The 26,460-nt window shown below is 41.3% G+C and overlaps 2 protein-coding genes across 4 annotated transcripts in view; one reads left to right on the top strand and one right to left on the bottom strand.

The window, feature by feature from the left end:
• The first annotated feature begins 1,460 nt into the window (after window positions 1-1,460).
• On the top strand, window positions 1,461-26,460 carry NSG1 (neuronal vesicle trafficking associated 1). 2 transcript variants are annotated; one of them, XM_071447375.1, is made up of 5 exons: window positions 1,461-1,708; window positions 2,087-2,241; window positions 5,929-6,045; window positions 16,569-16,679; window positions 21,916-26,460. In XM_071447375.1, exons 2-5 carry the CDS (start codon window positions 2,113-2,115, stop codon window positions 22,114-22,116), a joined length of 558 nt encoding a protein of 185 aa, XP_071303476.1. In that variant the 5' UTR covers window positions 1,461-1,708; window positions 2,087-2,112; the 3' UTR covers window positions 22,117-26,460. The 2 variants fall into 2 exon arrangements, with proteins under 2 accessions (XP_071303476.1, XP_071303477.1); XM_071447376.1 differs by having other exon boundaries at window positions 1,463-1,708; window positions 2,090-2,241.
• The window catches only part of STX18 (syntaxin 18), a 60,315-nt gene continuing 57,157 nt past the window's right edge, over window positions 23,303-26,460 (bottom strand). For both annotated transcript variants that reach the window (XM_071447378.1, XM_071447379.1), the window contains 2 exons: window positions 26,264-26,344; window positions 23,303-25,021 (listed from right to left, as the gene is read on the bottom strand). In XM_071447378.1, coding sequence (XP_071303479.1) covers window positions 24,926-25,021; window positions 26,264-26,344 — 177 coding nt within the window. In that variant the 3' untranslated portion in view covers window positions 23,303-24,925. The remainder of the gene's footprint in view (window positions 25,022-26,263; window positions 26,345-26,460) is intronic.

Here is a 26,460-nt window from a genome sequence, read left to right as displayed (position 1 = left end):
CCTTTTCTCTGCAACAGACATTAAACAGAGTAACCTGTGCACATGCTCACATAACGAAAAAAAATACCTCACCAGCCAACTGGGGAATTTAAATCCATTCATCTTAATCCAATACTGCCTCAGGCACACACTTAATACACAATTGCCCTAAGCTTTTGACAATCTTCAGCCAATAGGGCTCAAATATAAAATCACAAAAGCTAGAGATGAAAGAACCTAGTCAGTCAATTTGTTAAACCATTTGCTGTGTTATTTGGGCTCCCTGTAGTATACTGTCAAATACACTTCAGATTATCACTTGGACTTTTGATGTCATTTGGGTTCTGAATGACTTTGCTTCACAGACAAATGAATGGATTGCACTCATCCTTCTGCGGGTTATTAATCTGTTTTGTTCAAGAACACTTGTAAGACAAGGGCTTTGACAAAATTAAATAATTCAAGTGTTTCTTGTTTTCTGAGAAACTGCTTCATTTCCACTCACAGGTGCAATTTTCTATATAAAATGAAACCCCTTTTCTTGTACTTAACACATGCAAGCATGATTTATGAAACGTTACTCGGGTAAGACAAGCTTATTTTACACTTTATTTACTCAGGACAGAACACTGATGGGAGAAATAAATGAGATAGACAGGATGATCCATAGCTGGAGACACGACTTGCTTTGTGCCACAGCCAGAAAGGGCCTTTAGCATTACAGACCATTGATCTCAGGAAAACGGGATGCGTGTTGGATTGAGCAACTGGAACAAACCACGCGGAGAGGCTGCTCATGCTGGCATCTGCGAGAAGAGGTTGGTTGGTTTTGAAGCATGAAACTGGCTCTAGGCTGAGCACCTGTCTGCCTCTCGTCTCTCAGAGCTGCCTACCATGCCAGGCACTTGTTGCATCGCCCACAGCGCTTTCCCTGCGCCGGCTGGGCAGCAATGCACCTGCAAGACGCCAAGAGGAGCATGCTGGCTGCCTTGGCTTACAGGAGACAGCGCAGTGAATACGAATCACTGGGTTTTTTCCGCCCCGAGCCTGTAAGATGTCCTCTGTCTCCTGGCTGCGAGGCTCCGCAGTGCCTTTGCCCGGGAGTGACGCGAGCCCGGCCCCAGGGCTCGCATCCCCCGCTTGGCAGAGCGGACCCGGGCCGGGCTCCCCCCGTGATGACCGCACACCGTCCCGTCCCGTCTCTTCCCTTCCCCTTCCCCGCAGGAACGGCCGAGGGAGCGGAGCCGGCGGAGCGGAGCTCGCCCCCCTCAGCGGCCGGGGCCCCTCGCCGCTGCCTCCTCCTCATGTAGCGCGGCTTCCCCGCCCCAAGCACCGCCGCTGCCCCTGCCGGGGCTCTCCGTGCCGGGCCCCAGCAGCACCGAGCGGGGCAGGGCGGCGGCTCCCGGCTCCCGGTTCCCAGCCCGGCTGGCGCAGGCCCCGGCGCGGCCCCGCCCGGGGAGGGGCGCGGGGGGCCGGGCGGGACGCGCCGCCCCCTCCACCTGCTGCCGCTGCGCCATCGCCGGCTGGGGGAGCCGCCGCCCGCTCGTCCCCGCGGGCCCCTTTGTGCTGCTGCTGCTGCTGCTGCTGCTCCGGAGCTGCCTCAGCCAGGCGGCGGCTGCGTCACGGCCCCGGCGCTGCGGCCGCCCCGAGCCACCCGCGGAGCGAGAGCCGCGCCTCGCCCCCCGCTCCGCCATCGCTGCGCCCCGAGCCAGGGCCGGCAGCCGCGGCGGTGAGTGCCGGGGGTGGGCGAGGGCAGCGCCGGGGATGGGCATGGGGCTCCGAGCCCTCCGCGGGCTGCGGGCGGTGCCGCACCGGGCCGCGCCGGCGGCATCGCTCGCACCGCGCTGACGCGTCGGGGATGTCGGTGCTGCTTTGTGTGCGTGCAGCGCTGGGGTTTTGTTAATTTTGATAGTAGATGCTCTGGTCGCCGTTCGTACTTCCCAGAACGCCAGTAGCTAACCGAGTCATAGCGACCAACACGGATTTTTTTTTTTAAATTTATTTTATTTTTTTTTTCCTGAAGGTATTTCGGGTCCCCCCGAGAGCTGGGAAAAGGTCTGGTTTCTGATATTTTATATTTCTTTGCGTGTGTGCCTGTGTGTGCCAGCAGAAAAATCCCTCTATCCTGGAAGAATGGTGAAACTGGGGAATAATTTCAGCGAGAAGAGCACAAAGCAGCCCCTTTTGGAGGATGGATTTGACACCATCCCCCTGATCACACCCCTGGATGTCAATCAGCTCCAGTTCCCACCTCCTGATAAGGTACAGTAGGCTTTAGTTTCCACCCTGGAGAATCACACCCAAATCTCTGGCAAACAACAAAAGAATAGGTTATGGGTAGAGAGCAGCTTAGGAACGACAAGAAATACGGGGTGTTTCAAGGCATGCCAGTTACCTCTAGGGAAAAACCCCAACAGCTAAGCTCATGAAAGTCCACTAATGGTGATTTTCATTAAAAATCAGCGTGAAATGTTAGCAATAAGCATGTCGAGATTTTAGTGCTGCTATATGAAACATATACTATACAAATGGAAGCTTCTCTAGACTGTATTGTGATAGTCTTTCCTATTCTATGTCTTTCTTTCTTCCATCTGGAAGGTCCTGTGTATTCTCTGTGGATAAGACGAATTTTCTCTGTCTAGAAAATGCCCCCCTGATGAGGGAATAGAGCCCTGCCTTATTTCTCTGTAAGATGGGCTTGGGCATACTAGCAACAGAGAGCACTTCCATTTTCCTTCTGTGCTTCAGTAAGAAACTAATGCTAACCCCAGACAGGCTGAAATAATGAGATGAGAACAGGCCACTGAGTTTTCTCCTTGGCAATTTATTTTGTTCAAAAACCTCCGAATAGGTGATTCAGATATCCTCTGTAGCTGGAAGGGGCCAGTCCAGTGAGCTGCTTACAGGCTGGAGGGGGAGTGTGCTTCCTGTATTCCTCATTAAATCCCGTGATTATTAGGGATGTAATTTTAAAGATTTAGAAAGGTGATGTGATGGCCTGTAAATATGTTTATTGTCCTCACAATAAAGAATTCAGTAAGTGCTACTACATGTGAGGCACATAGGAGTAGGATTTTTTCAGGGTTTTCAGTATCCTGTTTTAATAGGATTCTTACTTGTAATTTCCCACATGCATCTGCTAATAAAAAGCTTTGTGGTCTTCATACAGTTTTTATTTTTGGCCTTGTGTCTTCCACAAGCTGAATTCTACGTGTAGATAAACTGATAGCTATACATGCCTCAAACCTCAAAAAATTCACATAATCTGAACTTAGGGTAAAGAGTTTTAGCTTGTAAAATTTTTCTCGGTGGAGTGTTGCTTGTAGGCAATACAAATAAATGTGTGACCTCCATTTTAATTGCTATCAACACCATTCTGTGTTGTGTGTGGTGACCAGTTGGCAGGCATAAATGCAATAAGCCATAACAGCTGTTCAGGAGCCTGAGGGTCCATTTTATGCCCTCAGTTACATGGGTGTAAATCTTGTAACTGAGGACAAAATCACACCCTGAGGCTTTAGGACAAGCTAAGTCTTACCGTGTCTGATACATCTGCCAACTGGTGACTGGATAGAACCGATTACCAGGGACCAGTGACCAAAGGGATTTGTTCTGTTCCTGCACTGCTAAGCAGAAGTCTGAATGAGGGATCTGCATGGTAACAGCTTTAACCTGAGCAGAGCCTCTGTTGTGAGCCCAGGGGGCTCTGTGCCAGCCCGTTTGCTCCTACTAAAATGGGCAGAACTCCTCCCACCTGTTTGGCATTTGCCTTGAATGAAAGCAAATGTCCAGCTAAGCTGGAAACTTAAATAAAGGAATATTTGATTGGCTCTTCTACTTGCCACTGTCCAATTGTATATTAGGTTTCTTTTCCTTTGGCAAACATAGAGGGGGAAAATTAAATTTATTGGTCCTGCTGGTGTCCTTCTGTAACTGGTTAGTCATGTCAGTGTCTCTTTACTGGTTGTTAGAGACTCAGAGGTAGGAGCAGAGCAACTGACATGAAAAAAAGAAACTGTATTAAGAAAAGATTGACACACAGATCAAATTCTGAAGTATGCAGACCCTCATGTATAATGAATAGAAGTACATTCTTCATATGCCTATGGTTATTATCCACTTGTAAGGCTCCAGCATGGCAGTGAAGCATAACTTCTTGAACAGTAGAGACTACAGTGCTAAGGATTTGATGATTTTGACAGTTTCTAAATTAAAGGGATGAAGTGATTTAAATTCATATTTAGATATGTTAAACAAAAGAAGACATTACATAACCAAGCAGTTAGAACTGTACATTCAGTGTCAGCTGAATGTGATTTGAGTTGCCTGAGATTATGTAACATGAAGGGGGGAGGAAGGGAACTAAGATGTTAAAAAGCATTCCAGAAATCATCAGGTGGTTAGCTTCCATGATGCTGTTGGGCAGCTATAAAATAAAATAGGTAATAACTAGTATCTTACTAATTATAACTGAAAATAGGTAAGTAGGTTTTAAACTTATGTCCTGAACAAGTATGTGTAATACTGTGAAAGTGTCTAATAAACTTTTAGTACCGAGTCTAGGTACAGTTACACATTCCAGGTACCACTCAGGGCAGTGAGAAGAAGGGAGCCCAAGGTTTGTCATTTCAGTGTCTGGCTGCCTGAAGTGTCACCATCTTAATTTCAGAAAGATGGGGAGAGCCTGTTTACAAGGGGCTGTAGTGACAGGACAAGGGGAGATGGCTTTAGACAGAGAGAAGGTTTGGTGTGAGGGTGCTGAGGCCCTGGCACAGGGCCCACAGAAGCTGAGGATGCCCCATCCCTGCAGGTGTTCAAGGCCAGGCTGGATGGAGCTCAGAGCAGCCTGGTCTAGTGGGAGGGGTCTCTACCTTGGGCCATGGGGTTGGAACAAGATAATCTTCACAATCCCTTCCAACCCAGGCCTTTCTGTGATTAATGTATTTGCTATTAATACCATGGGCTGGGATAAAGATAGAATTTGATTTTCAGAAATCTAAAAGAGCAGATACTTATTCCTTGGAAAAAGAGAGGTAACTGAGAAAATTGTAATAGCACCATCACTACCATAAACTGTACCCTAGCTTGAGAATAATACTTGGAAAAAGTTCCTGAAAAATGCAGAAGACAAAAATGAGGCAAATAGGTTAGGTATGTGAAAACTCTGTATGATTAGAATGCCGAGGAGAACACTAGAGATACGACTGACGTAGTGAGTATTTTGGGAATAGGGGTAAGGTGCTAAATTGTGTAGCTTGGGGCAGTAGTTCATAGCAAGGAATAAACTGAAGAGCCTTGGGTGTTTGAAGAAATCTCATTAACACAAGGGTTCGTGTGCATCTTGCTGCTTGCAGCTGATAATTCAGAAATTAGATGTTAAAAATAAGAGTGCCAAGGGCCATAGTCTATCATATGGTGAATAGCAACTAGACTACATGGGTTATTTCACTTTGGTTTAAACTTAAAATCCTGCCATCAAAGAACATGGCATCATCATCTGCAAGATTTTTATGGGTACTCTTCAATAATCTTCTGTTGGTGTCCAATTTGAAATCCCATTAATGGGATTTCCTGAAGCAAATGGAAGTAGCCATTTCCAAACCATCCATAGTGGGAAGGTCCATGATTTGGATTTGACCTATCCTTGCCTAATATAAGAACACAGTATCACCACAGATGAAAAAATTGAACCTTTGTCAAACTGTTGCATAACAAGTCTTGCTGTAGGTCCATCAGAACCACTTTGAGAGGTAAGTTAGTTGATGATTGATATACTGGAAAAAATAATTAATAATTTAGCACTTTCAAAGAAGAATTACACAAAGTGGGGAGGGGAAAGATATGGTGCTAGATGTGCTTGTAAGCAGATAAAAGAAGAGTTAAAGAACAATTAAGGTTTTTGTGGCCAGCTTTAGTTGACAGTTTTGTGATTGATTCTTCTTCTTAAAGGTTGTGGTCAAAACAAAAACAGAATATGAACCTGACCGCAAGAAGGGAAAGTTCCGTACGCCTAAGATAGCTGAATTCACAATCAGCATCACTGAAGGGGTTTCAGAAAGATTTAAGGTAAGCAGTGCCATATGAAGATGTTAATGTCTCAGTTGTGTTTGCAGAAGTGCTTAAAATCAATTGCTGGTTGTAGTCAGAACTGGCTATAACAGAGTGCCTGTTGTGGATATAGCTGGACATGAGAAAAATTAATTCAATGTTATAATAGTTCAAAATTGAACAATTAGAAACAAAATCAAATCTTGCAGCTTTATTGCTTGTAATCCCTCACTGGCAGATGAATTCCAAAGGCATTTCTGTCAGTGTGTGTGGGCTCCAGAATTGCCTTGCCAGGGTGTGTGTGGGCTGCACAGGGGAGTACTCATGGCATGGGCAAAGCTCCTGTTTCTGTTGAAGGACAAGAACCACCAGAACATTTCTTTTCTTTTTGGCTTCTTATTTATCACTATGGCAAAACCATTCTCTTAAAAGCACTGTCATAGTCCATTATGTATTTTTTATAGTTAAATATATGACTTGGCAACCCAGGGATATAGATCAGAGCTCTTTCCTATCAGTTTTCCTGGTCCCATATTATCTTATGGTTTGGTGATGCCTGTTACTGTCACATGGCAGTTCAGAAAGAATCTGACTCAGATTGTGTCTACACCCTTACTACTCCCTTCATCAGTCCCACAGGGAACCTGAGGGCTTATCTGATGCAAGGCTTGAATATCCTTTCCCCTTCCCACTAGAGGATAGTTTTTCTTGTTCTGGGTAATTAAGGCAAAGCAGGAAAGCTGGCACTTCAGCTCGTGCTCCCCTGTCCTTTTAACAATAAGTCTGCAGGTTTCCAGTGCTTCCAATTTGGCATCTTACCCAAGGATACCAAAGCATTTTTAAGCAGTAGGCATCCACACTCTGCAGTGCACAAGTGCAAATACCTTAGGAAAGTCTAATATTTAGTATGAGGGGAAAATACAGAGTTTCAGTAAAGGTGTGGATTCTCTTTCTACTGCACAGTTCTAAACTTTGTCTGCATGATAGGAGAGCACACACAGAGATTTTGGTACTGTTGTGCTCTAAAAGCTGCCCAGGCCCAAGCTGACCTTCAGAAGTGTATATGCAGCTCTCAGTGGAATCAGAGCATGCTAAACAAACAAAGTGAAGGCTCAAGGAGGGATTAGACTATATTTGGAAAGGAACTTTGCAGAGTGTTGCTGCGACAAATGTTTTAAGTGCCATTCACGTGGTGGGCTCCAGCCACAGAGTGAAGCATGTGGGTTCCAGTTAGCTGTGTGGGGAACCCCAGACAGCCAAGAAGAGATGTGATGGGGTGTGGTAGGGTTTTACCAAGGAAGTAGGAATCCTAGTTCCAGCTTTTCCTGTTCCTTGCTTTGGGGCAAAGACATCCCATTCCTCAGGGAAAATGCTACATTCTGACTCCCATTCTCTCTTTGTCCTCCTGGCACCATGGTACCAGTCCTTGAGAGCAACCCCCTTCCTCTCAGGTGAGGAGAGTAGGGTAAATGCAAATGGGCAGCTCAGAACAAGGAGAGCTTATGTCTGGCTGTCTCTGTGTGTGTCCTGGTCACACTGAGGTGATTGGAAAATGCTTACAGTGTTGTAGAAGAGAAAGGAGAGGCAGTTTTTTGTTTGAATGCCCTGACAGGACTTTGGTTCCAAGCAGCTGAGCAGAGCCTATACCTGAAGAACTTTGCACTTATGGTTTAGCAGCAGGGCCTAAGGGATTTAATTGCTGGAACATTAAATTGTAGCTAAGGAAAGGTTTTGAATATCTTAGTCACATTTAAAAGGCTTGTGCATCCTTTTGTAAAACTGGGGGGGGTTTCTCTGTCTTTGTTGGGAGAGCTGAGCAAATGAGACCTTGCTGAAAACAAATAAATAGCTTGTTGTGCTGTTGGGTAGTCTCTTCTAATTTGTGTAGCTGAACAGCTAAAAGCCTGATGATTTTTGCATTGCATTTTTATATACCTTTGGATGGCATACTTAAATAAAATGTCCTTTAGATGTTACTTTATGATGATCGCTCTGGGATTAATCTCATACTACAGGGTTGCTAGGTTTTGCTGCTAGGTAACTGCTGCATCAGAGAGGTTTCTGTAGGATTTGCTATCTCTTGGGAATTGCAGGGTGATTCACATTGTGGCTGTAAGTCTAGGTTTCCAGAGAAGAGTGTGGGAATAGATCAGTTAGGAAAATTTTGGTTCAGTTAATTGAAAACAATGTTCATGCAGAACATTCGGGTCCTAAAAATGTCCCTTAATGTCTATACAACAATTTTAGAATTGAATTATGCTGGTTGCAACATTTTAAAGAAAACTAACTATCTCTCCAGTGGGGATGACTGTCGTATTCACCACTCCCACTAATAAATATTACATGAATAGTTGATAACATTTCATAAATATGTAGATGAAAAGTACTGATTGTGTGAGGTTTTCTCCTGGGTCCTTATTAATTGTGAACCATCATGTTAACTTCTGCTGTTGATTCTGAGAGAGCAAAAAGATATTTGTTTGAAAATTAAATATTTGTTGTAATTATGAAATGCATTATTTAACTGGTGAGATATTGACTTTGGCTTGTGTTCATGAAAAAACTTTCAGATGCCATTTTAATGGCTTCAGTATGGTACATCACCAATGCACAAGCTTGCCACAAGACACAGCCCAAGTGTTGTGCTAAAAATAAAGCAAGTGAGTCAGTCATATTTACAAATAATTCACATGTGTATTCTAGGATGTACTCCTTAAATAATGACAAAGCAGATTGCATTTTTGGGATTCAGCAGTGCAGATCATCTAAAGCTGTTCTTCTTGAGAAGTTACACATTATAACAAATGAAGTAACTCCAGCATTGCATGTCATGTAGATCATTTGGTGTTTTAGCTGTTTTAGCACCTGGTGAATAATCAATTATAAAATGTATTTTTCTGCATTCAATTCACATTACCACAGTTATAACAGAGCTGAGAATGTTTTCAAAGAAAACTGCAAGTATCATTTTCCTCTATGAAGCCACATTCTGAATTCAGATCGGAATCTCTCAAAAGAATGTGAAGATTTCCTGACTCTGAGAACCCTGTTGTCTTAATTTATTTTTATGGCACTAACCACACCAAGGAAGATGTGATTTTTTTCACTTAAGATTATTTCCCATTGAGAAACAGATGTCTTGCTTTTGTTCTTTGAACAGTGTAGGCTGATGTAGGGAGTTGGTTCTGGAAAACATCTGGAAAGTAACTTTGAACAAGGCAGATTTTTTCCTCTTGTAAATTGTCCACTCTACAGAGTAACAGAGGATCCTTCTGAACCGGGACATAGGAGGAAGTTAGGGCAGAAGAAAATTGATGGTCTGAGTTACCCAAAGCCAAACCTTTGCCTCCCCCATTGACAGAACAGTGTTTTTACAACCTCCAGTTGGATTTTGTAGTGGGATGTCTACTCTGGCACCCACTGATTGGGCTACAGCTGGCAGTTGTGTACAAACACAACAATTTTAAAAAATCTGTTGTAGCAAAGCATGACTTTTTTTTTCTGTCTTTGAGAAAATATCAATAAAGAACATTTAGAGGTATTTTGCAAACAAACACTGATTTTTCATAATAAATTTCAAGCCCTTAAATCCACCCAAGCTGTGATATGCCTTCAGCCTTTGGTTTCTGTTCAAAGGCAGTTCAGTTCTTCTGATTTATCTTTGACACCTCTACATACATCTAACTGCAGAGCCAAAGCCTCAAGCTTATCTCTGTGCTAAGACCATGCAAAGTGTGTACTATCAAGTAGCAGTCAGCTGATGAAATGTCTGCATGAAGTTATGGAAGAGGAATTGAAACTTCAAGATAAGTTCTTGCAGTTTTACCTGGTTGCTTCAAGACTGCAAAAATGTAAGCGCCATATATTGAACTGTTCATGGCTTTTTTCTGTCTTAAAAGGGGCATCCTTCAAACATGTTTCTGCCTCAACAATTTTTTACCTCTTCTTAGCAATGCCAGTGATTATTATTGCTGCAAAAATAATCAGAAGCAAGGAAAACAGTTCTCTCTTTGCTGCTGTGTAATTACTTTGTGTGTTGAGTAGCTCTTTTGCTTCCACTTTAAAAGTCTTTTAAGAGCAGGAGATGTCAACTGATTCCTGTACAGGTATCACTTCCTTAAGTAGATTCTGTGTCTGTCACTTAGGGCTGGAAGAGTGACAGGTACTTACTGTCATTAGTAGTTCTGTTTCTCCAGTGGAACTGCTCACAGGATTAAAGTTTCTCACAAGTATAAGTGCTTGGCAGGCTTTACATTTTTTCATTACTACTTCAAATAAGAAAAATAAAGGAGGTAGTTCTTTCAATGTAACAATTACTTTAAAGTCATTGATGCAAGTAAAGGCACTGCATGTCAACTGTCACTTTTCCTTTTTTTAATGTTTGATATTCTTTGATATGACATTGACAATCCTCCTGCTAAATTTTTGGTTGAAAGGAATTTTATAGTCAGAGCTGGAAGATTTAAGTAGAGTGGATGCTTAACACAGCTCCCCTGCTATAAGTCAGGTGTCCTGTGCCACTGTTCCCATTAGAAATCCATTTACTGGAACAGAACCAGTCACACAGGTGACACAGATGATGTTTTGGATGTCTCCAGATGCATCACTTAAATAACCTTTCCTGTGCTGTAATATCATTATGCAGCCTTTTTCCTGGCCTCAATAGTATCTTCTGGGTTTGTATGAGAAGGTAGTAGGATTCTTATCTTGGTGCCACAGGCTTTCTTGAACTGCTTCCTCAGATCCCTGTTAAGAAATACAAGATGTGGTGCTGTGTGATAGAAGATGACAGGAACATTGCCATGAACAGCAGAGTTAAGCTGCAGTTCTAGGATCTCGAGGCCAGTGCCTTGTTAACCTGTTTTTGTGTAACAGTGTGTCCCTCAGGTTTCATTAATCAATTCCCTTGCAGACTGTTCCTGTTGTCTTGCACTGTTGCTGTTAATAAGCTCTGGTTCTGTAGCTTCTTTTTTCTTCCTGTCCTCATGAATCTGCCTGCCTTTTTTACATTTTTTGCTGCTAACTCCCAGTTATCTCCAGGTAAGCATCCAAGACAGTTCTCTCCTCTTTGTCATTTCTGTTTGAGAGGGACAGTGTTTTGATTTCTGCTGTTTTTTCTGTACAATCTGCCCCCAAACCATCATCCTCTTTGAGCACAAAGTTTTGATGGGAATGATGTGGGGAAGCAGTTGAGTTCAATGGATGGATACCAATCATAGAGCTAAACATGACATGCAATGTTAGAAATACTCTTCTGAAACAAGGCACCTGGTTGTCTTCTGGAATCACAGGTCATCCTGTATATTCCCACAGCAAGTACAGGGCACTGCACCAGGGTGTTCTAGTTAATTTTCATTGCTCTGTAAATGAATATGAGTCAAATGTTGCATGTATAGATATAAACGTTCCTTTTTTCTTTCACATTGCCATTTCCCATTTCTTAACATTTCTTAATCCTTGAGTGTGTTGTTTCAGACATGTTTTTCAGTTAAAAGGGACAGGCTGAGGTAATAGCAAACAAGGACATAATTTTGCAGAAGCAGTGATAAGTGGAAAGCTGATTTTTGTGTTCTCTAATGTGCTGGTAGAGGGCATTGTGTAGCTGGAGATGCAGGATTTTAGTGAAGAGAGGTGAAATGGAGGTCATGGCCATTAGCAAGAAAGTCAATGCAATGTTTTACGAATTTTTGTCTGTAGGATGTAGCCAGACACAATCTATTGTAATTACAGGCTGTCTGCCTAAAATTCTCTTGTAGTTTAAATTGGATAGAAATAATCTTAATTTCCTGTCCTAAGTAGTTGTACAGAGTTGCTGTATTTTACCCCAAAGGTCTCTGCATTTTACTGGTGAGCAAAGCATTAATTGGCTCTAAATCATTTCCCATGAAAGGTGCTGTGTATGTTTTCACTCTTCTTGTTCAGGGCTGGCAGCAAGTCTGTGCCTTGCACTTCACAAACCTATCAGAAATGAAAGTTGTGTTCCCAGGAGGCTGGAGTTGAAATAGATAATGCATAGATGTGGAGCAGAGAGGAGATGTGACCAAGAGCCAGTGATTGAGCAGTGAAAATCATTGCATATCTTGTTAGTTCTTCTAATAATAGGAATGCTTCTACATGAGTTTGTGTGCTGACAGAAGAAAAAGCATGAAGGAAGGCGTGGTGCAGAACAGCACAGTATGAGTGGCTTAATGAAAGAATCTCAGGCAGGAGGAAGGATTAGACAAGTAGAAGTGAAGGCAGGGGAGAAATGAATTGTACCCAGGCTTTAATGGGACAGTGGCATAAAATAAACAGCAAAAGGATGGAGGTGAGAGGAGTAAAATGGGTAGACTTGTGCATGACTTGAAATACAACCAGGAAAGGCCATGAAGAGAAGCAGGCATTGTTGGTACATTGTTGGTACAGTTTTGCTGTAGTGTTCCAGCTTGGCTGAAAAGGGAGTCCAAATAAGCATTAGTGGAGTGAGGAAGAAAGAGACTGCAGTAGCCAGGCAGAGAAAATATGGTTTGTAGTCTATAGTCTTGTAGTCTTGAGGCAAAGTAGCATGGACTGATGGGGAAGATCTGCTAGATCTTATGGTAAAGGCCTTATCACAAGCTGTTTACATGATAGTGTAGTTGTCAGATATGGTGAGTTTCATTTGTTCAGCTAACTGCTTACAGAGTCTGAAGACAGGTTTTTTGCTCTGGGTATGCTTAGTTCATTCATTAGTCATCTCTCATTTTGATTACTCTAATGGCTTCTGGCTAGACGTTGTCCTTCTTCTGCTCTTCACTCACAATCTATTCAAAAATCTGCCACATACATAATATCTTGTCATCTTCTCTGTTTGCTTCGTTTTGCTGCCAGATCCCCTTAAAACTAACTTTAAATGTCACACTCAAGATGAAAGCAAAATCACACTTTGAATTCCTAGTTAAAAGAAATGGTTGTTTGTCCTATCTTATAGTTACTTCAAGAAAAGTATTTTAAAAGCCCATCACTCTGGAGGTGTGACAGTCACCTTGGAGTTAGTTCTGCAGGATGTACATGCAGTGAATGATCAGAGTAATTCACAAGAGTTCTGCTTGTGAATGTACTGTGTGGGGTCCTGCATTGCCAGCTGGCTACCACAAAAAAGGAGATTCAAGATTTCCTTCCAGAATAAGGGAGGTGGTGCTTGTGCATGCATGGCAGCTGCTCCTGCCTGAGGAGGAGGGCAAGTTGTGAGTAGTGTGGGTAAGAAGAAGAAAATAACTTTAGTTTATAGTGAGGGTGCAAACTTGCTGTGGAAGAAAGCAATACTATGACAGCTTTGGGATTGCTTGTGCTCTGAAGAGCTGCTTGTTGCCTTCTCTTTTTTATGCTTTTATCTCTGAAAAGCATCTGGAAAGAGAGGCCTCAGAAGGTGAGGCACAGAGGTAGGATTGCACTGTGTTAGTGCAGGGAGAGAAGCTGAGTGCCTCAGGTTCAGAAGTGGTCCATGTGGGCCACTAGGATGGGTTATTATGAGAATGAAGAAAAATGGCTATTAGAAGAAAGAAAAGGATTTTCAATTTAAAAGGGAGAAGTGGATTGGGTTTAAAAGGTGATGACAATCACCTTGGAAAGAAATCCATTGCTGGATTCCATCTGTGCCATTTTCATCTGCAACTGTCTTTAAATAGAAGTTCCTTGTATCCTGAAGGGTGGTAAGAGAAGGGAGCTTCTCTCCTAATAGGATGGAGACAAGAGCTTACTTGATTAGGGATTTGCAAATGGAGTGTGATTGCAAATCACTGGAGATAATGAGAGTAAAAATTTACATGTTAATACCAAAATTAGTAACATTAGGAAATACAGTAAGTGAGAGAGAAAATTCTGTGATATTTTTGAAGCAGGACCCCTGAGAACTCTTCCCATGGCTGACTGTGTGGCAATGGAAGAATTTGTACAAGCAGTGAGAAGAATTTTTGCAGGCTCCACACTGCCACTGAAAACAGGGCTCAGCAAATCACCTGAGACCATGGCTCTGCAACTTGCCAGCCTCCAGCAATCAACACAACACTGGGCTTTTATCTTCTTTTAAAAAGCAGTGACTTCTCAGAGCAGTTTTGAGGCTTTGAAGAATGATCCTTCAATGACTGTGGAAATAGAGTTTTTTCTTACTATGTTAACATTTAGTCTCAATTACAAAACAGCTTGTCACTATGTTACCTCACTATATTTCTGAGACCTCATCTGTATGACTGAATGGTTACAGTGTGGAAATAATATTACAATTCTACTACTGGCTGCTAGTAGAAGGGCCAGGAAACAAGGTTAAAATACTTTTATAGAATATTTTTCAAATATATTTTTCAAGAGTATTTTTCAAAACATTTAAAACTCTTAGCTCCTATCTGTGGTGGAGACAAACATGAGTTGAGCTGATCTGTGCCACAGCAGTTGTGCCTGATGCCTGTGTCCCTGAAGGGAGCAGCCTTTGCTGAAGGCTCTGTGGAGCCAGGAGCCTGATAAAAAACCCTGATAAAAAACCTATTGGAAGGGCTGAGCCAGGAATGGGGATTGCTGGGAGTGCTGCATTGGTTGTTATTAAACTGGGCCACAGAGAATGACCAGAAAGAAAGGTGAAAATGTACTTTGTCTCTGGGATTCATGCAGGACACACTGAGGCATGGGAGATGTAAGGAGAACATACAATGTTGACAAGACAGAGTGAGCTATCCATGTTAATTTTTGTGTATGCAAACAAGTAATAAACTTGGAGAAAGGCTAATTAGATATGAAAATTGTTGTCAGTGTGATGTTTTCAGAGGTTAATTAAGATTTTTTTTTCTTTTTGTACTCCAGTGACTGCTGAGAAACTAAACATGTTGCTCCATGTCTCATTTCAATTGTTACATTAATATCTACACTTCTGCTGCTAAATTACTTTTTGATCTGCAGTTCTCCTTGCCTCTGCTCCAGCCTTCCCTTTTTTTGCTTATTTTTTTTCTATCAAAAATCCTTATTAAATCCTTGGCTTCAGCAACACACAGTACTCAACCTTGATTCAGCCAGGAAATACAGCACTTGCTGTTGTCTGCCCATGATGAGATTTGCTTTCACAGGATGAGAAGTCCCTTAAGTTTATTGTTGTCCTGAAATGTCCTAACACCACTGCCACACACAGCTTGCAGTGTTGCAAACTGTTAGTTCAGAGGTTTATCAAAACGGGGGTGTATGGTGGTTTACCAAGAGGCAAAGCTACAATTTTTTGTTTTGGCTTTTTTAAATACCAGATTATTCTTGTTTCAATTAATTGACCCTGATATGCCTGAATTCATTTTTCAGGAGGTGTATATAGCTGGTTTACTCATCTTACTTCAAATTTAGATCATATTATGCTTTGTTTAAAAAAATGAATAATATAATCTTGTTTCTGTTTATTACTGTTTCTTATGCTGTAGCACATGCCTGCTTCTTTCTAACTTGCCAAAAGAAAATTAATCTCAATCACTCTTACTGTGTAGTCTCCATGACCTACTATTTTGTCTATCAGTAGAAGTTTTAGAATAATCAAAACACACATCTGGGATACCTTCCCAGGTAAAGAATGCTATTTGCTCACTCACACCTTCCACAAAAATGGGTCTGATTTAGAGAGCTTTGTACTGCAACTGCTAGACAAAATTTTGTGCTTTCTCTCATCAGTGGGTGATGTAATTCTGTCTTGTGACACAGCAGAAGGCTGCTGGTCTCCAGCTGCTCAGAGTTTGTACCTGGGAAAGGTTAGCTTGATCCTGACACTGATTTCAGCTTTGTCTTGTCTTAAGGTGTGTCTTGGACTTCTCTGCAGCCCAAGCTCAGGGGCAGAGAGGTACTGAAGGACACGGAGAAAAGCCATGTCAGGCTGTGTGTAAGGCTCCTCTGTGAGCACAACTCCTGGAGTCCAGCCCAGTTCAACAGGGGGTATTTCCTCACGGATCTGGCAGTCAACTGCTCCTGTACAGGCTCTGTGTGATGCAGGAGTACTGTTGCAACCTATAAATTAAGGAGTATTGAGGAACCAAGAATGCAGACTACTGGTGTAACTACCCCTAAGTTCAGAGCAGGTGCAATGACCTCCAAGCCTAACAAGGGAGGGCAGAGATTACTTTGTCCATCTCCTGCAAGTCGCCTCTGGATGACACCTGTGCTAACTTATTATCACCTGACTCCATTCCTGGACAGGCACAGGGAAAGCAAACATGCTTAGCAGCTGACAAAAACTAGACTTAGACTTACATCATCCACATTCTGAAAAAACAGCAGACACAAGCTACCTTGGTGTGTCTTGGCCTCATGTGCCTTGAACAAAATGCACTAAAAAAAGCCTTGCAGTACACAGGCAATGATCCTCTTTCTTCTGAGAAGGGCAGGGTAAAAGCACTTAGGTGCTGCTTCCCTGTTCTCCCTCAATAATTAAGCAGCTGGTTTTATCCTTTGCTTGATTTTACTGTACAGTGCATTCACAGCTGACTTCTGCTGCCTGCAGTAACCAGCAGCAAAAGAACAAGCAGTGCATTACTAACATAAGTGTGTTTTATTTTTCTTTACAGGTCACTGTGCTGGTCCTTTTTGCCCTTGCATTCTTAACGTGTGTTGTATTTCTGGTAGTCTACAAGGTTTACAAGTATGATCATACCTGTCCAGAAGGATTTGTTTTCAAGGTAAATTGCATACCCATTCTAGAAAAACAGTAGAGTATGGAATATTCTGTGTTGTTTTAGGCATAACCTTGATTAAGGCATGCTGTATTGCATAGGTTTGGTGTTTCTTTACACAGGTTAGTGTGCTTCCTGCTATGCTTTTGCTTTGTAATTTATAATTGAAGTTGTACTATTGCACAATGTTATTTTGCTAACGCTTTAAACATTGAAAATATAGCAAAAGTCTAAACACTTGGTGTCTCTCAAACTGCAGCTGTCTGGACAAAGCCCTCATTTATGGGTCATATGGTTTAATGATGCACGTTCCTCCAAATTACTGTGTGTTAGGAAATGAGAAAATGATAAAATGTGGAGGAAAAAAAATCTGGAATATGTGTCAAAGAAAAAGTAGAGTGATGTTCTCATTAAGAGTAGTAGAGTTACTTCAGGGTTATTTTTGTACTAAGAACTTCTTGTTCTAGAACAGTGACCTCTGAGCCCTACTGCCAAAAGTGATGCCAAAAAGGGAAAACACATTTATTCTAAAAAATACTGGTTCTAACCAAAAGGAGGCTGGGCTCACTTTATTTGTGTGAGATGATGGTGCTGGCTCCTTTGCTATGACCTGGGCTGAAAGTCAGGAAAGTAACATTGACTTCCCAGTTGTAAATTTAACAGAGTTGAACTTGGCTGTAATTAGGTAAGAAAAGTGGCAGTGATAATGGCATTATTCCCCTTATTTTTTAAATAATATTTAGTCACATAATAAATTAAAAGGGTGCCCCGTACGAACTTCAAAAGGATTCAAGAAGAGATGGCTGCCTCAGCACTCCTCAACAATCATGTTCAGGATTTTATCTGTCACTTCAAGCACATACATATCTTACAAGAATCTAGTTCAAAATTAGAATCAGTGATGCCCTTCTGGATTAATTTAGGTTCAAGCATTCAGTTGGTTACTGCTTCCCCTTTGTTCAAGGGCAAAAGATACTGTGGTTAGAATACTTGGCTGTAACTCAGGAGATCCAGCTTTTGGTTCTGCTGTTGGCTTTTGGTGTTGCCTCAGACACTGAAACCCCTCTGTGTTCATGTCAGGGGACAATAGACCTTTTTTTTCCCTAAGCTTTCTTTTGGCATTGCACAGTCTGGAATATGGACTGTTATGTTCCTTTCAAGCCTGTCTTGATGTGATCCTGACTCGACAGGAACAGCCAGTTGTGTGTTCCTGTGTGAGTCCAGCAACAGCCTCCTGCTTCTGCCTCCTTTCACACCAAGCTGTCCCCTCCTTTGAGTTGCAGCTTTCTGGCTTCTTGTGGTTTGTCTTGCCAGTGTCATAAATATTTAAGGAAAGAACACTTTCTCAGCTACATTTCAGCTACCCAGTGACCAGAGTCTGGTTGTGTTTCTCTCTTTTGGGTCCTGTGTTTGCGACAGAAGTTAGGCAGAATGTCCCATAGCTCACACTGTTCATAAGGTGCAGCACATGCACAGGGCTGCATCATGGTTACTTTCCTGGTGGTTTTCTTGGAGCTGGTGTTTTGTTTCCAGCTGCTTGATGGCATAATGTCAGGAGACAGAGCATCTTTGGTCATGTACCTCTTTTAAGAAAGAGATCTACAGGATAAGGATGTTTGTAAATGACACGAGGCCTGAAAACTACCACTGTTAAGATGACTTTGTATTTATTTGTGTCTTTTTTTGGGGAGAGTCCATGATATGTGATGGCATAGCTGTCCTAGGACACATGAAGTCTGTCACCTTGTGACCAATGTCTCTGTGGACTGGTTTCATGTTTCAGGTGGACTCAATATTACCTGGCCTGGATGTTCCCAGGCTTTAGATGCTGATGTGATTTCCTGGTTGAGGGCAAAGGTGTACCTGCCTCAGGAAGCCTGGTGCTGCAGGAATCTCTGCATAAAGGCTGAGCTAACCACAGCTCTGAGTCAGCCTCTCTTCTCTGCTTTGATGCTCTCATACATGGAGCAGTTCCAAAGCTTTCTGCTGTACTACGCCTCCAGGGCATGAAGGTGTGCTTAAAAAGGTGCTCATTTTCCTTTGTACAGCAGTCTTATTTCTGTGCTTGCTTAAGCTTCCTGAGACAGCCTCAGTACTGCTGCTGTGCACATTGCTTCTCTGGAGCACTCATCAGAACCTCCTGGTGAGACTCACCACAAAAACCTGAGTGCACTTACATCTGGAAGAATTTCCCCAGGGTTTCAGTATGTTCTGTACTGTGTCTGTTACCCTTTAGTGTTTGCTGCCAAAGCCCCTGCATTCTCACAGACTTGTGGGCAGTACAACAAAGTCACTTCAGTGCATTGAGGACCACACCATCATCTGTTAAACTGGGAAATTATTGAACCAGCAAAGTTAACGTGACTGAAGATACTATTTATAAGTGAAGTCCACTGGGGTCTTCATGTCAAAGGAACAAAAGGAATCATCTTAATTCAGCCAGATATAGACTGGCAACCAGGGTTTTCTCTGGCATCAAAGGCCATAACCTGTAAGTAATTTCCAAAATAGAAGGGTTGGGAAAAAAAGAAAAAAGACTGGCAAGTCACTCTGGAGCATCCCAGTTTCTCCTCATGGCCTTCCTTCTTCTCTCACCTGGGAACCATGGCAACAAATAAAAAGGATGGAAATAAATGTTCTACATAGCTGGAAGTGGCAGGGTAAGAATCAGCAGCAGTTCCCATCTTGCCATCACTCAGTCACTGAGTGCTGCATGGCTTGGTTTGACTGGGAACTAATCCAAGGGGCTGTCCTTAGGCAGTACACAAGGGGAGTGAGTGAAAGGAGAGGTTGTTTTCCCATCTCTTCTAGAAGCATGAAATCCCAGGAGCAAAAATGCAGTCAAGAGGGAAACTGATGTCTGTTTCTTAAGGCACTTCTGTCAGATGTCTTGCATGTTTGTAACTACAACCCCCCCCCTCCTCCACCCCAAAAAAAAGAAACCAAAAAACATCACTGAGTCATTTTTGCCTGCTACAAAGCAAATTGCTTCTGAAATCAACAGAAGATTCTGTAGCTTTTTTTCAGACTGTCATTAATCTTGGCTTGTCTTCAGCTCTAATAATTATATTTGCTTGAATTTCCTTGGCAGATTTCATTAACTCAATGGATTGTGTTCCTTTCCCCACTTTAAATATTTAGAATTGTGATTACATCCCATGACTTAAGTGAAATAATCACTACACATATGTCTGTGTCTATGTGCTTCTTAGTCATTTTATCACATCAGAAGTAGTGTCAGTTATCCCAGATAAAACATGGATAATACTTCCAGAAGATGACATGGTTGATGTATATGAATATGCATCTCAGATAGCTCCAGTCCATATTCCTGGATTATGTTTTTATAAATCTAGGTCTCAGTCTTGCAGCTGGCACAGACATTGACTATGAGCACAGGAAAGCATCTGTTGAGTTACAGTGCTGAACTGCCACAGGTGCTGTTTAGCCAGGGTTAAATCCCATCTGCTTTGTGGTGCTACTTCAACAAAACTGGGAGGGAGACTTGTCCCAGCTGCTGCCTTGACAGAAGGTTACAGATAAAGGGAACCAGGGTGGCTGTGGAAACTCTGGGCACTCCTGTGAGTCTGACAGGCTTTGAGGCTTCTGTTTGAGCCAGTGAGGTGCTGCCTGTGGGAGGCTGCCAGTCCTGTGACAGCCAAGCATCTCTGAGCCATCCCATGTGTCACGTGATGAATTTGTCAGGGGCAGACAGGTTCTAAGACTACCTGTGGGCCTCTTATTTTGACAAGTATTCCTTTCTTCTTTCATACCTTTTGATGATTTTTTTCCTTTTTAGGAGGCAAAATTTGTATTAAGCCAAGACTGTCTGCTGGGTCTTCACCCATCTTTTGCTTTACGATTTAAAACCATTTGAAAGAGTTGTTACTCGTGCTTATTTATGCCTTTTTTTTTTTTTTTTTTTTTTTGACATGGACAACAGTCAACTCAGAAGTAAATGTGGACACTTTTAAGGTAGAATCTGGTCCTGAAACCCATGGAATTTTTGCCTGTGTTTTTCTGCTGAGAAATTCCCAATATAAAATTTTGTTTGCTGAGTAGGAGAACAGTAGCAGTTCAAAGCTGCTGTGCTGTAGTATTATAAATTTTAGTCCTCTGGTGCTGGAAGCAAGAAGACTGAATACCCTATTTCTTTCAAAACAGCCAGAGTAGAAATTACTAAATGATTTTTTCCTCAAGCTGCAGCTACTTCTAGCTTACAAGAGTCAATTCAATTGCTCAGGTGACTGCCCTAACATGTTGAAGTATCAGGCACGACTGCCTGGACCGGCCAGTGTGGCAAGAGGACCTGCTGCAGAGAGACCCCAAGACCTTCTGGGGCAGACCCTGGGGGTCACAGTATATGCCTAAATAACTTTTTTCTCCAGTGCAACAAGCTGCTCTGTAGGCTCTTCCTGCAGTGACTGGAAGAGTTCCTGGATGATCTCTGTGACAAACACACTGCACAGCCACATTCACTTTGGCTTTTAAGATGACAGCAAAGTGGATTTGACTTTTATTTTACTCTCTAAATTATCTATTTCACTTTCCAAAGCTCTGAGCATCTAGCAGGTTCTATTTAGTGCTCCTACAGTCTTGGGAAATGAAATAATGTAGTCTCACAGCTCCAGAGAGCTTTTTAAAAGCCTGCTGTTGACTACATCTTCTGACAATAAGGAGTGAAGTATTTTGTATGTGTGTACACACTTCCACATATGCTTGGCCACCCACAGAGTTTTCCCTATAATGTGTGAGCTACTGGGCTGTAAAACTGTTCATACATTGGCAGCAATATATCTGTATTAATTTCTGTCCCTCAGAATGCAAACACCAGGGCAAATTGCCTGAAGTTAATCTAACAGTGCAATACAGACAGCTGTAATTGTAAACCAAGCAGTTGGAATTTGGTGGGCAGGAATAAACAGCAAAATGTGGCTGGGACTTGAGACTGAATACTTTTTCAAAATTATTTTCAGCAAGCATATTTCTTGTATGTTAGTTATTATGATATATAAACCCAGATTGGTCTTCCTGGCAAATGCATGAGTAATTTAAGGATTGCAGGGAAGAACATTTTGAGCACAGTAGGACAATACTGTAGTTAATTGATGTGTGTTGCATCTTGACTCACAGAGAGTGACTCTTGGCTTAGACTAAAAGGAAAAGGAGAAAAAAAACCCTAATCGACTTCATGTGTGTGAGGGGCTGTATCTGAAACCTAAGCATTGGATTTTCTTTTCAGAATAATCAGTGCATTCCAGCTGGGTTGGAAAACTACTACTCTGAACAAGACTCCAGCGCTCGAGGGAAATTTTACACGGTCATAAACCACTACAACCTGGCCAAACAAACCATCACGCGCTCCGTGTCCCCCTGGATGACAGTACTGTCGGAAGAGAAACTCTCTGAACAGGAGACTGAAGCTGCTGAGAAATCAGCTTAGTATGATAAGCTAATTATTAAAACTATGTCATTTGAAGGTAACTAAGGGACTTCAAGGAACTTTTCATTAAATATAATTATGGATAATTTAGAGGTTACTCATGTTTATGGTGTAACTGCTTCTGTTTGCTGATACTGCTTTGCAAAAAAAAAAAAAAAGAAAAAAGTGAAAACAAAAACTTGCTGCAGAACATTCATGGGCATAACCCCAGGTGCATATCAGCATTGCTGTAGAGCTTTGACACCATTTTCAATGTTAAAAAAAATCCAATGTTAGATATGTTCTTGCAGTTTATTGGATACTGATAGATTTTGTCACTGGATTTTCAGGGCTTGGACCTTAGATAAATCATGTGTTCTGTTGTCTGAACAGATACTTAATTTATTAAGTTTTTGAATTCTTTGTCATTTTGCAAACTGAAACACCCCAGCCATAACTAGAGTGATCTCTTGTTTAGCTGAAAGCTGTAAGTAATGTGTAGTTTGGGCTCAAGCAAGAATGATAGTCAGCACTACCATCGGGGCATAATGTAATGACTTGTATGGAGAAAGAAACTGTCAGGTCGCATTTTTCCTTACACTTCCTTTCCTGTTTTTGTAAGTGATAATGAAGTTCTCTGCAACAAGGCATGCTCAATGTTTTCTTATTGCTGTCAGCAGGATTTAACTGCATTTCCACTGTGGCTTTAGCATCTTGGTAAGGATGTGCACTGAAACACAAACTAGATAGACTTATGGAAAAACACAGGCAGTTTTAGTGGTGGGTGTTGAGGATAGTGTAAAAAATATACAGTTCAGGATGTTCTAATGAGAAATGACATCTTTTGATCATACTAAAGAGGCAGAAAGCCTATTCACAGTACATGTAGTCCACCATGTCATTTGTTGGATACAGCTGAAGGAGTAGTATGTCTAAATTTTCTCATGTATTACATCACATTTTCCCTTTTTATTAGTTAGAAAGACCATTCTGTTTATGTATGGTTTGCAGTTTGATACTTTTTAAAACATGGAGCATCACAAGTGAAACAGTAGCATGTTAGATACCACAACTGGCTGTTAAAGCTCCATGTGAAAGAGAGTGAAGAGCAGAACTGTTTGTGTATGGCTTGGGAGGGGAAAAGATGTAGAAGAACATAGTATTGTGGATGCACGTTAAAGTTCCATTGTAATTACAAACTTACCTATTCTTTGTGTGAAATAATGTTTTCATTTTTATTATAAATCTTAAATATACATTATAAAAAGACATCTTATTAATTTAACATACAAAAATGTGTGAAGCATCTGGGCAAGCAAGTTGCCTTTTTATTCATGTAACTTGAATGGGACAAGGTAGAGTGGACATGTCAAAAGTTCCTTTTGTTTTAAGGGGAAAACATCAGTAAAAGCTGTTTCTCAAGATTTGTAGTAGAACAAATGTGGTCAGATCTACGTCTGTTTTTCTCCAGCAGAAGCCTGTCATCCCAATACAGTAAAAATAACCATTATGACTCAGTGCTCTAAATTTGATAGGAAATGTGCATTACGCAGTGCAGCTGGGAAAGGCTTTTTATTAAGTCATCATGGTATGTGGAATGCCTAAGAAGCAATAAACTATGTGCCAAATTTTTCTTTGCAATTAAAAATACCAAGCTTATGTGAAGATCTTTAAAACATACCATGTTTGCATTTTCTAACAGGTATCTGCTTTATTGAATATAATTGATTCACATGTAACTTTTGACATTTTCACTCTGTGCATAGTAAAGAATTAAGAATGATGCTACCTGTTGCATAAAATGTATAGACATATACATTTCAGAAGAGAGATAGGAAAACACACACATTTCATATCAGCATACTTATAGAGAACATTCAGATTTTACAGGATGGAAAGGTCTGTTTCCCAAGACTGTTCTAAATAGAAATGATTCACGATACATCTCCTCCCCTTAAATTTAGGACAATAAAAACTTTAATGCAAAAGTAAATACTGATGAGAAACAACTTCTTTTTCTCCTCGGAACAATAAAAATTAGTAAGCCGTATGATCTAGGAGAAACAGATTGTTTATGCTTCTTGAAGTCAAAAACATTTTCTGTCTGATTTATCAGGAGGGAGTTTATTGAGTCTTATCTACACTTGGTTTTGAGACTTCTTGTAGTTAACAAATTGCTCCCAGGTTCAGTACTTTGAGGAGTTTGATTGTCTATCCTTTGGCTTTATTCCAGCATCCCAGAACATCTGTTTCATTGCACAATCTGTTTGTGTTGTATTCACTCTTTTCACTTAGAAGTAAAGCTCTTCCTTGACTCCTTATCATTATTAGTACCATTAGATCAAGCTGATTTCTGAGACAAGTAGTTTCAAAGGATGAGAAGTAAAGGTCATTTATGTGCAAAGTGATCACTGTGTACTGAAGTGGTGTGATGAAATAAACGCCTGAGACAGCGTAGATGCTTCTGCACACTAACAGTTTTCTCTTGCTCTGGGATGGGAGCTGGACTTTCCACAGCATAGGTGGGTGACTGTGACAAAACCAGTATTGTTGCTTTTTCTTCTGTTAGATCTGCTCCAGCTTGTAGCTTTCTTCACAGTTCTTTCAAAGACTTTTATGCTCTCCAGAGGATAAGCATGGTTTTATGTTTGATACAGGGATTTAAAATGAATGTACTAATGGATATATGCACAATTTATTTACTGGAAAACATTTCCATCATAGAGGTATGAGAAAATGCACAAAATACATAGGTGTGCTCTTATACCCTGCTCCACTAAAAAAATGTCAGAGCATTTACAAACAGAGCATGGAGCCAGTATATGTTTAATTAATTATCATACCAGTCCAGGAAAAGCAAGGAGAATGAACACATCACAAGGAAGAAGAGGATCCATACTCTAAATCCAGCATTGTTTTTGATGGCCTGTGAGGGAAAGGTTATCCCTGTTACCATTACCAGTAAATACAATTTCAACAGTGGCAACTCAGAATGCCTGTTTGTGGCATCACCCTTCCCTCCCACAAGAGAAACAACAAAATTTGACCTTAATTTCAGGAGAATACAAATCAGATTGGCTGGTACCTCTTTAGATTTATCACACTGAAGTCACACTTAAAATCTTAAGATTGCACAAATCAAACTCCAGGAGCTATATTGCAAAGTACATGCTTCAAAGTTAGTTCTAAGTTTCAAAAGTGAAATTCCTTGATTAAAAGGAATCAGGCCTTCATCTTTCTAATAAAGATCTGACTTGAAACAAATGAAAAACAACAAAACCAAACAACAAACAAACAAATAAAAAATCCCTGACACCTCTGGATATAACTCAGTCACTTATTTCAGTCTCAGAGCCAGTATTTTTCTTGGCTTCTCCTTCCAACATTGAGACCAGCAGGGGACTTGTTTTTTGTTCTCATTTTTTAGATTTACATAAGGAATTTTTTTTATATGATACAAATACTAATGTGAGTAACAAAGTTTATTTTACCACCTTTCATGACTGTTTCTCAGGATGGTTTAGGAAACTTAGTTCTACCTAAAAATGTGAAAAGTGAAATAAAATATAGCTTCAGTTTGGTGCACTTTTCAGAAGAGCAGAGCAGTGGACAACTCATCCTTGAGATACCTTTTCTGTGTGCTCTCAGGAGAGAGGAAGAAGTGAAGCATTTACTCAGTAGCCTAATTTAGGAACTCCATTTTTATTGAAATCTCAGTTCCCAAAATAAAACATCCTTTCCTTCTACTTAGTAAAAGTGGAAGAGCATGCAAGAGGTGTTCAGAGTCTCTTCTGCTAACACTCAGCATTCTGTTTCAACCGTTTCAACGCTGTCTTATAGTGGTAGTCTGCAATTTCTGCGCCCCACTTTTTTGTTTTAAAAAAACTTCACAGGTGCTTAAATGCAAGCCAGGTGACCTTCATGTTTAAAAACTGCTGAGGCCAAGTAGATTTCTGCAGTCCTGTGTAGCTATTCAGATCATGCTTAGCAAGTGTGAACTATTGAGAAGCTCAGCTACCTTGAACAGTTTTCCCAAAGCCCTGTCCTGACACCCAACACCCACTGCACCAGTCCCATGGGTGAGCTTGCCCATGCTGTTTTAAAGCAACACCTGGAAAAACCTGAAAGTTAAGAGAAATGAGTCTAAAACACAACTTCAAGATATTACCTCTCTTATGTCTTCATTGCCTTCTTTTATATTCTCTGTTGCACCCACAACTAATTGATGGATATTGTCAATATCAGTCTCCTGTTTAAAAAAGAAATAAAATTGAGAAATAGTAATGAATGTTACAAAAAAAATAAAAACCACTTTCAAGGACTTGGGGAACAAGCAGAACTCAAAATAAAATCTGGTATTACTAA

Source organism: Agelaius tricolor, unplaced genomic scaffold (genome assembly GCF_023055355.1).
Source record: "Agelaius tricolor isolate 1412-34295 unplaced genomic scaffold, bAgeTri1.0.p SCAF_24, whole genome shotgun sequence".
In the NCBI taxonomy this organism is placed as follows: domain Eukaryota; kingdom Metazoa; phylum Chordata; class Aves; order Passeriformes; family Icteridae; genus Agelaius; species Agelaius tricolor.
This window is presented reverse-complemented; position numbering and strand designations above follow the sequence as displayed.

What these genes read in the sequence shown, in the direction of transcription:
- NSG1 (XM_071447375.1), top strand. Translation starts at nt 2,113, where the DNA reads ATGGTGAAACTGGGGAATAATTTCAGCGAGAAGAGCACAAAGCAGCCC. An exon ending in AGTTCCCACCTCCTGATAAG is followed by an intron (nt 2,242 to 5,928) that starts GTACAGTAGGCT and finishes TTCTTCTTAAAG; the next exon opens with GTTGTGGTCAAAACAAAAAC. An exon ending in CAGAAGGATTTGTTTTCAAG is followed by an intron (nt 16,680 to 21,915) that starts GTAAATTGCATA and finishes TTTTCTTTTCAG; the next exon opens with AATAATCAGTGCATTCCAGC.